The sequence below is a fragment of the Vanessa atalanta genome, chromosome 5, assembly GCF_905147765.1.
Source record: "Vanessa atalanta chromosome 5, ilVanAtal1.2, whole genome shotgun sequence".
Taxonomy (NCBI): Eukaryota; Metazoa; Arthropoda; class Insecta; order Lepidoptera; family Nymphalidae; genus Vanessa; species Vanessa atalanta.
In genome coordinates this window covers 4233121-4243590 of record NC_061875.1, presented here as the reverse complement: position 1 = coordinate 4243590, position 10470 = coordinate 4233121, and the positions used below count along the sequence as shown (strand labels likewise).

At 32.4% G+C, this 10470-nt stretch overlaps 1 protein-coding gene across 2 annotated transcripts in view; it reads right to left on the bottom strand.

Annotated features, from left to right (window-relative positions):
- Positions 1 to 8864: 8864 nt before the first annotated feature.
- Positions 8865 to 10470, bottom strand: part of LOC125064270 (elongation of very long chain fatty acids protein 7-like) — a 47934-nt gene continuing 46328 nt past the window's right edge. For both annotated transcript variants that reach the window (XM_047671225.1, XM_047671224.1), the window contains exon 6: positions 8865 to 10460. In XM_047671225.1, the coding sequence (XP_047527181.1) occupies positions 10176 to 10460 (285 nt within the window). In that variant the 3' untranslated portion in view covers positions 8865 to 10175. The remainder of the gene's footprint in view (positions 10461 to 10470) is intronic.

The window sequence follows — 10470 nt, the reverse complement described above, 5'->3', positions numbered from 1 at the left end:
ATATGCCAAAGTTTCATAAACCAAAAGCTTTTATTTATCTTATGTCCAGATCTAGAATACATGATCATAGATATATTTTATTTAATTAGCATATTAAACAATATAATATATAATACGTTTTATTGCATTAATATAATATCTTGGGAACGTAATAAAACTTCAGTGTTTGTATTTAAATGTTAATCCATGTAATTTTAGTTAAATTAAATCTTTCCGCATTTGGAAGAACGGTCTTGGTCGCCACTACGGTACTATTACTCGCTTGATAATTTGTCTCCATTCTAAACTTCGAATTTCTCGCGAGAATAGTACAATGGTTTTCCCGTGTCTTCTGCACCAGACTTTTTTAAGTGTTATTAAAGGCCGCTGTTGGCTCTTCCATTCATACATGTATAGATATATATTACTTAGATATACCTACTTAGATATACCACAATTATGTAGTTTATCGCTTTGAAATGGCATTACAATAAATTGAATTAAATAATATTCTAGGTCTAGCTTTATTTTGTTTTACGCCAACGCTACACAATTGGACACTAATTATGCGTTGTTCCGTATAATTGATCCAGATCAGATCAGATGAGCCGTGATGGCCCTATGGTTAGAACGCGTGCATCTTAACCGATGATTGCGGGTTCAAACCCAGGCAAGCACCACTGAATTTTCATGTGCTTAATTTGTATTTATAACTCATCTCGTGCTCGACAGTGAAGGAAAACATCATGAGGAAACCTGCATGTGTCTAATTTCAACGAAATTCTTCTAAATGTGAATCTACCAACTCGCATTGGAGCAGTGTGGTGGAATATGCTCCTAACCTGCTCCTCAATGGAAGAGGAGGCCTTAGCCCAGCAGTAGGAAATTTACAGGCTGTTAATGATCCAGATCAATTGTCAAGGCACGCGATACATTCCTCAGGCGGGAACACCACCTTACTCTTGTATTTTTATAATGTTTTAAGAACATACATCTAACAAATAGGCCCCAGTACAAGGACCATAAATTGTTTTGACACATACATACGTAAATCTCTGTGAGTGCCTTTTTGGCGATGAGTCCGACAAACTTTTCTAATGTGAAAGGTTACGGCGCTACTTCGTTATCGAATGCTCGATTTCCGGTCGGTATGATTGTCGATATGACGCCTCTATGACTCCCCGTACATACAATTTTAAATTTAATATTGTTCGGGATAAAATAATGTACTATTTGTATACAAATATGTGTCCGACAAATATAAGAAAATAACATTTTATTTATTATAAACTATACCGTATTTTTTTTCATAATTTGTAAATTTAAGTACTGAAAATAATTTATCTGAAAATATTAACATATTTTATTTGAATTTACGTGGCATAGCTTCAAACGAGCCACAGTCTCGGAGTCGGAACCTCCAGTCACGTGTTTGTATACCTAACAAGTGCACGCATCGATTAAATTTTCGAATCTTTTCGGAGTGTTTATTTCAATGTTTGTTTATAACATTATTTATCAAATAAAAAATTGAGTGATTTTTGAGCAGTGTTTTGAGTGAATGTCCAAGTTTTAGGTTAAAAAGAGAGGAAATACAACAATTTAATCCGAAAATTGATAAGTTCGTCTGTAGAATGTACTCGTTGAAAACCATAGACGACGTCAACAAAGGTCGCTTTGAGTTATTCGAAAAATCAAATAAATCGTGCAACGATTCGGAAGAAGTTTAAAAAAGAAGATTTGGTCCTGCGATGCGTCAACTCTACCACCCATAAAGCAAAAACTTTTGCAACATATTAAGCGGACACAATACTTAAGCAGCATATTATGACGACCTCCGTGGTCGAGTAGTGTGTCCACCGGTTTTTATGGGTACGCCACTCCGAGGTCCCGGGTTTGATTCCCGGCCGAGTCGATGTAGAAAAAGTTCATTAGTTTTCTACGTTGTCTTGGGTCTGGGTGTTTGTGGTACCGTCGTTACTTCTGATTTCCATAACACAAGTGCTTTAGTTACTTACATTGGGATCAGAGTAATGTATGTGATGTTGTCCAATATTTATTTATTTAAAAATATGGTGCAATGTACATATGCGCAATCCGACGGAAGTAACTCCTGAAGATTATGGCTAGATTTTGATTGACGGAAAATTTGAATTTTATTGGTTCGATGGGCCCGAATATCCATCATTATCTGAAATTTCATCAGAAATATTCGGTACTCTATTAATATTTCATATCAATTAAATACTCATTTAATAACCTTCTCATAAATGTTCTAATTTTATTCTAGAATCTGATGATAGCAGCGACGATAGTGGTGAAGACGACAATGACAATGACAATGATGAAAACTTTGATGATGATAATTATGATGATAATGTAGAGTGAAATATTTTTGTTTTTTTTTTGTAATAAAAAATTAAATACGTATTTTTTACCTTTTAATACAATAAAATATCGGTATAAAATAAAACAGATTGTTAATTTTTCAGATTTTCCGATGAAATTATTTTATAGGTAATTGTAATTTTATACGACAAATTTTATCTTAATTAAATATATTTAAATAATATACGTGAATATTTAAGTTTATTATTTAAGTCAGAAACTGACAGTGTTTTTTTTTGTCAGACTGACCAATTAACTCAATATATTTGTCGGACAAGTCGATATTTGCATTTAAAATACTATTATCTATAATTGTTATTTTTGTCCGACATATATGTACGGGAAGACATGATGGCGACGTACGACATTTTGGTGGTGGGTGGTGGACACTCCATACTCAGCATGATTTTTGTCGGGCAAGTTGACCACAATTTTGTTAAATCAAAATTATTAAAAAAAAATCAAAAATTCAAAGTCGTATATACGAAGAGTCATAGTGACGTCATATTGACAATCCCAGGATTGGAAAACGCAGCAGCACCAAAACTTTTCGCATTAGATAAGTTTGTCGGAATCATCGCCAAAAAGGCACTCAAAAAGATTTACATTTGTATGTGTCAAAACAATTTAAGGTTCTTGTACTGGGGATCAAATGTCACAAAAATAACAGGTTGACGTTGAAAAATAAAAAAGGGATGACGGTAACCGTACTCGTAATTCAGTCGTAGATGTGACGTCAGAGGAGACGGGCGTCAACTCAACTTAGTGTAACGTCGTAATTATCAATTGGAGCATATTAAAAATGGCGACCTGGTCATAAAAATAAAATAAAGTTGAGATTATGGTATTAGAAATATAATACATGTGGCAATGGTAAACATAGTAGCATCGCTATTAAAAATTTATGACTACAAGTCTTGTAAGATACTTTTTTTTCACACTCCATAAATTGTTGACATTTACTGACCGAAATAATTTATTGTATCATTATGTTTTTTTTTTTTAAATAATATTTATGTTATAATTAAAAATAGTTATCGTGTACACTTGCACTACTGGCCGCAATGCTAGTAAATTAATTGAATATATCGCCTGGGAGGATATAATCCAGAACAATGCAGTGCAATACAATATATTTTTTTATTTAATTCATGTTCCCGTTCAATACATATTACGTTTCAAAATATATTATAATATTCGCATGTCCAAACCTTTCCATCATATGAAATCAATAAAAATCCTATATTGCTCATACGTTCGGACCCACCTAGAGTATGCGTCACAGGTATGGAACCCACGTCACCAAGATTATGTAAATAGACTGGAAACGATTCAGAAAAAAATCGTGAATTTAAATACCTATTGAAACATATGAACAAACGTGTAAACGGATTCATCTGCTCCTACTAAATGTCCGTCGAAGGACCGCTAATATTACCTTCCTTGTAAATATATTAAATAGCCGCATTGACTGCACAGATCTTTTGGGCAAGTTTAATTTGATAACACCTAAAACCATAAATCGACGTCGTCAGCCCCTACTGCATGTCCTAACTTTTCTGATAAGATCGTCTGCTAGTCTTAATGAGCTTGTCGAAGTTTGTGAAGATTTTGATGTTTTCTGCAGAAAGCATAATAATGTTAAACGATACATGACAGAAATGTTTGCAAAGACATAGTAATTTTTAATTTTTAACTTTTTAACTTGTGGTCTTACTGGCTTTTTTATTACAGACGCTTAGTTTTATATGTTGTTATCATTTTTTTTTTCTTTTATTTTCCTATTCTCAGTCTCTTTAATGTTATATGTGAGAACTGTTATTGGCCTAATAGTTATTAAGTATTTGTTATTTTTGTTTATCAACGGCTGTATGTTCTCCAATTAGATAAATAAATAAATAAAGAAATATGTGCAACTTAATGAAAAATATTTATAAAGCTTGTTTGTAATATACAATACAAACGAAACAATGCATAACACAATGCAGAATAAAAAAATATCACTGACAAAACAAAAAAACAAGATACAGAAAGTAATGTTTCTCAATCCACCAAGAAAGGAATTAATTTTAATTACCGCCTTCACGGTTTTTCTGTTTGACCTAAAGGTTGACTGGCAGAGAATGCCTTCAGGCATAAAGTCCGCCTTTTGTCCCATTAACTTTATGGTGGTCAATAAAGCATTTAAATAAAAGAATAATAATAATAAAGGATTTAATAAATAAAATATAATAGGAAGTATAATAAAAGAAATCTCCTAGGGCATTTTTTTTAAAATAACTCAAATGACAAAAACATAGGACAATAATTTAAAATAGAAAGAAACAATGTCTTGGAAAGTATCTAAAAACTAAAAAGTCAGTACAGTCCAGTCACTACATACATTTGGAAATGCAAATGAACCAAGAAATCCCAATTTTGAATATTACAGGGAGGAGGCTAGAAAAACTTAACTTTAAACTGTCGAAAAAAAAAGCCTTGTACAATTTCCGTCATCTTGAAAAAAGGGTCATAATAGCTCGGTTCTCCGTTGAGATATGGAAATTTCTGTAGAATATTTTTTTGCTGTTTTTTACGATCTACAATTATGGTACTTTGCATTTTACACGTATCGTTCACCGTTATTAAAATATCGACGGAAATAGTCAAAAATTTGTAGAGTGACCTTGATGTACTGTAGTAACCTTGAGGTTAACACATTATAGCGTTTGTTTTATTAAAATCGGTATGTTATGGAACCAGGACTGATATGGACCTGGGCAGAGGTGTTACATCACCCCTTTGCATTTGAAAATAAATTTACTATAAATGGGTACGGCGCTGATGATTTGATGTTTATACCCGGTTCCTTCTCATTCCAAAAATGTATTTTGTTTTCTTTTAAGAGAGTTAAGTTCGCAGTGCAAACGGCCAGCTTTATGTAGCTCTGTCGAGTGTTCGCAACTGCAAAAAAATCTATACTTCAATCCCCGGCGCCACTACTTGTAATATACTTACTTACTTTAAGCAGTTAGACAAATAGATCATAATTATCTTTTTAATGTAACAAAATTAAATTATAAATTTAAAACATTTGATTTTTATCAATCGCAAATATGTCATCTATTAAAATAAAAAAAATCTGTTCATTCACTTGGGAACTAAAATGCCACGATAGACGCAAAGATACACAGATATGTCAACCTTGTAATACCTCTACTTTTGAGGCTTATAGTCACGCGAACAGAGTCGCGGCCACCAGCTAGTAGTTTTATATATCACAAACTTAACATTTAAAAGATGAAAAAAATAGCAATTTTTACGTAAATAATGATATTGCTTGTTTTCTTTAAAAAAAGTATATTTTAATTTTTCAATCGAGTTGGCCATTTTATTTAAGTATTTAGTAAAGTAAAATTTAAAAAGCTTAACAATGAGATACAGCGGTATACCCACCCTTTGGTAGGCATTAAATAAAAAAACGAGGAAGCATCAACGGAATTTAAAAAAATATAGAACAGCGTCAGCTGTATAATCGCATGCCGATACGCTTAGTAGTTTTCATGTGATTAAGGCACATAGAAAAAAAATATTATATCTATGATAATAATGTCGTCTGAACCAATTTCGGTTACGGCAGCCAATTTCAAGGGAAACCAGCAAACTACGCAGGGCATATCACACACACAGCACAAGTGTGTGCGCAAACACAAATCATCACAGATACACTCTATATTCCCTTACTCACATAATCCGACGTGACCAGAATGAGTTTAGGGGTAGGACTAACGATTTTCGGGAGTGGGATTTTGATTTTCGGGAGTGTATAACTGACTTCGGGCTGTTTCTGAAATTTTTTCGACATAAAATATTTTTGTCGCTGGCTATCGGATTTTTTTTTACGACAAATAGACTTATATTCAAATATTATTTCTGAGTCTTGTTAACTTTTACAGCTATTATTTACTGGATTATTATTTTTAACTTGTAATTTAAACTACGTATCTTGTCTTTGCTCCCCTCACTGACGCTTTCTTACAATTTTGCTTTTATTTAATTTCACAATCATAAAATGACTCGCCATGTTTTTTTTATTTTATTTAATGTAATTATAAAGCTATCCTATTAAAATATAGTGATTTTTTTTATGATGATGACTATTATTTTTCTTTTATATATTATTAATTTGTCTCGAATTTATTTATTTTTTATTTTGTAAGAGATTAGTAATGCGAATTTGGCATATCAAAAAAGAAAACCTTCTGAAAGTTTCCCGAGCTCCTTCTTGCGAAGATCTCCGCATTCCTCGCTAGTGCTTATAGCAGCACGAAGCCTTCAACAGAGCCGTCTGTAAAAAGGACACGCGAGGTCTCACAGACCTCACGTAGCCATGTCCCGAAGGTACGTCCCTATCTTTTAAGTCCCAGGAGTAAGCAGGCGAGGCTGCTGGAGGGCCAAGGACTTCATCGTCTCCGCTGAGTGGGAACAGATTGATATTTGTTTTGAAGCTTAGGAAAAACTCTTATATTCATAAGATACTATGAACGAATATACAAGGAAGACTTACCTTAACAGCCCATAAACAACCGATATTGGTGGATAACAAGATGTAGGTATGAAGTTCGTCAACATTCGCAAATGTGTATGGGATATTATATATGTATCTATACATATAATAAAATAATTATATTAGAAATTAGGAATTTCCCGTTACAGGAAAATATCCAAAATATATAAAAAAACTATGTGTCAATAAATCTATGAAATAAAGAGCACTTCTTAATACGCTTTCTATGTTGCAGTTAAAAAAAAAAACAATTTAAATTAATACAAAGTGATTTAAAGGTACACTACTCAAACAAAGTATATTTTTTTCCTATTTAAATATGCCGCTGCGGAAAATGCTGAAGCAAAAAAACGATCCAAATATTCGTGTCTTATGTCAAATTACTTTTATGTCCCATTTGCTGTCGAAACACTTGGCCCTTGGAGTAGTGGTGCAAAAAGCTTCATTAAAGTATAACACCTCGCCTTATTGCCTCCACTTGTGACAGGAGGGCTGGTTCGTTTTTTGCCCAAAGGATCGAAATAGCTATTCAAGGGGGTAATGCTGCTAGCATTCTTGCCACCATTCCACGCGGTCATGATTTAAGCAGTAATTATTTTTAATTCATGTTTGTATATATTTAAGGATTTAATGTTACTATAGAATATAAGGGAATAATAAAACAAATCCGTTGACGGTATATAACATTGTAATTGAACCCGATCACTAGTTTTAGTACTATGATAACATTTGTATACATCTGTATACATACAGAAATAAATTGTATGTATATATTTATTGTATAAAAAACTAACAGCGTATTATACAGATAGAAATACCTTATATACATCATTTATCACATTATAAAGAATATTTCTTATAACAAAAAAAAAAATTAACACAACTTATAAAATTCACAGAGAAAATTAAAAAAAAATATAAAAAGAAAATTCAAATAATATCGTTCATAATATTGCTTTACATTATTTGGAAGACATTTTTTTTCCATTCGAAACCTCAAACTCGATCATTTTTAAACTATATATTTATTAGCTTAGATAGAGTGTTGCGCTACAAAAACATTCCTATTCGTGTGCGTGACAGCTGCTACTCTTGACATTCGTCAATAATGTCATACTACTTCACTAGTGTGCGTGTGCGTGGCCAACTGTTCACATTATCCGCTTTGATAGACTATCTAGACATATCAATAATTAATCAGAGGTGTAAACAATTAATTAAATAACAACACAAATCAAACAAACCTCTCCTTTTAAATTTCTGATAGGGTTTTAGATTTAGTAAGAAGTGGCCGTTATGAAAACTATCGCCTTCCCTAGAATAAGTGTGTGCCAAAATTCATCATAAGCAAAAAAGTATTTTCAGACAAAAATATATTATATTGTTTAGTTAGAGCAATGCTATTTTGAAAGAGATAGTGAGATACCTCTCTCTTCAATATTGGCATCCCATGTGACAGCTTTACGGTTTTTTAATACGCCCTAAGAATCACTCTAAGTCCTTTTAGTGTGCTTCTTCATCCAGGAGCATTCGCCTGTATTGTATCAGGTCAGACAACGTAAATGAATGAGAAGTACATTACAGATTAAGAAATAATTCGACTGCAGGCGAATATTCAAAATCAAACCTTAGATTGTTACATTATAGACGAATGCTGCTACCGAGAAATCAAACTTAAATACAGTCAAAATCTGTTATAACGACATTGAAGGGACTACTCATATTTAGTCGTAAAAACCGATAGTCGTAAAAACCGATAGTCGTAACAACCGGTGATGCTTATTTTTTAAAGAAGTGGTATTAGTTAATGTGTAGGTCATAGGTAATAATAGGCAAAATATATTAATGTTTGAAATTAAATTACATTTCGTTTATTTCAATCAAAACGTTTATTAAAATTAATATCGCTCTCTAACTTTGAAATAATACGCGACTTTTCTTCGATATTAATCTTTCTTTTTGCATCCGACATGTTGACAGTTTCACAATTAACTCAACACTGTGTTTTGGTGCGTCTTGTGTACCAATTTGGTTGCGTTTGTTTTGTTGCTAAGAATTACAAAAGACCCTAAACCTTTAATTTGTGCCTAAACTCGACACGTGTTTACTGTGACGACTTTTATGATAATTGCCATTGACCATTAATTGCACTGTGCCTATTCAAATTGTTTACAATACGGATCAGCTGGTTGTTCTACAGATATAAATTTTCGAAAACATTAGCCAAATGTGGTCGTTTAATGCGGTATGTCGTAGTAAGCAATGTCGTAAAAAGCAATATTTTTTATAAGACAGTTATATGGCATTCAGCCGGGACCTTTGATTTTGGTCATAATAACCGATATGTTGTTCTAAACGATGTCGCCATAAAAGGTTTTAACTGTATTATAATTAATTTTTGAAGTCAATGTAGTTTATCACTCTGTCATATTACGAACCAAGTTCAAGTTGCTTTTACAAAACATCAATACAGTACAAACTCTTTGGGATCTTTTTATTGTGTCGCTTAATATTCAGTTTGACAACTTGCAATTAATAAAGACGGAGTTCTCATCGAGGCGGAATGGAAGTAGCACATTTTTATTGAAAGTATATTTAACAAATAAAAATAAAATATTTGGAGAAATACTATCATTATATCATGTATTTAACACTATCGTACTTATATACAAAACTGTCTAGATCTATTTTCAAATTATTTTGGGTGGTTAACAGAAAATCATCTATCAAAATAAAATTAATAAATATTTTCTGCATCCACTTAATTCTATATGGCTTAATATAATTATTGGTAAATATGACCAAAAATAAAATAGCCTATCAAACATGAATACTAGTCATTACAACTAGATTATGTTTAATATTTGCATTATAAACCCATAATTCCTCACAAAATTGGTAACCAAGGTGTGACTATCACCGAAAATTGTTTTTTTTTATATCTAATACTATAATAATCGAGAAGTATAAAAATATACTTCTAAGCCTTACAACTTATTTGCGGTTGCTAAAAGACCTATTTTTTTTAATATTTCAAATGATAAGTTGCACGATGCATCATTACCTTGTAGGACTCAATCATTTTTGGAAACACTTTTGCTGGTGTGGTATTTTATCAGCTTCGTAGACTTAAAAATCATATATCCGGGTACGTCGAGTCGTTAAAATTAAAGTACATTTTAATATTAAAAAAATCCCTTTAAAATATGGTACACGTATTAAGATAATATATTTACAATATGAACCAATACCCTTGTTTGAATTAATCTATCTTCTTTCCTGCATTCAGGATTCCGTTTACTATGCCGTTTTCGGATTTAACGCCATTTGCAATTCCATTCGACTTCGTGTGCTTATTGACGATTTCCTCATTTTTCTTAACTTTTTTCTTGTCTCCTGGTTTACCGTATGCCTTGTAATAAAAGTCGTAGAAGAGGTAGTAGAAGAAGATGGAGTTTGGGAGGGTGAAGACGACAGACCAACGAGGATAGCCGCAGTCGTAGAAGAGCAGCTGGGAGGAATGAATAAAAGCGATGCAGAACTGGAGCTGAAATATA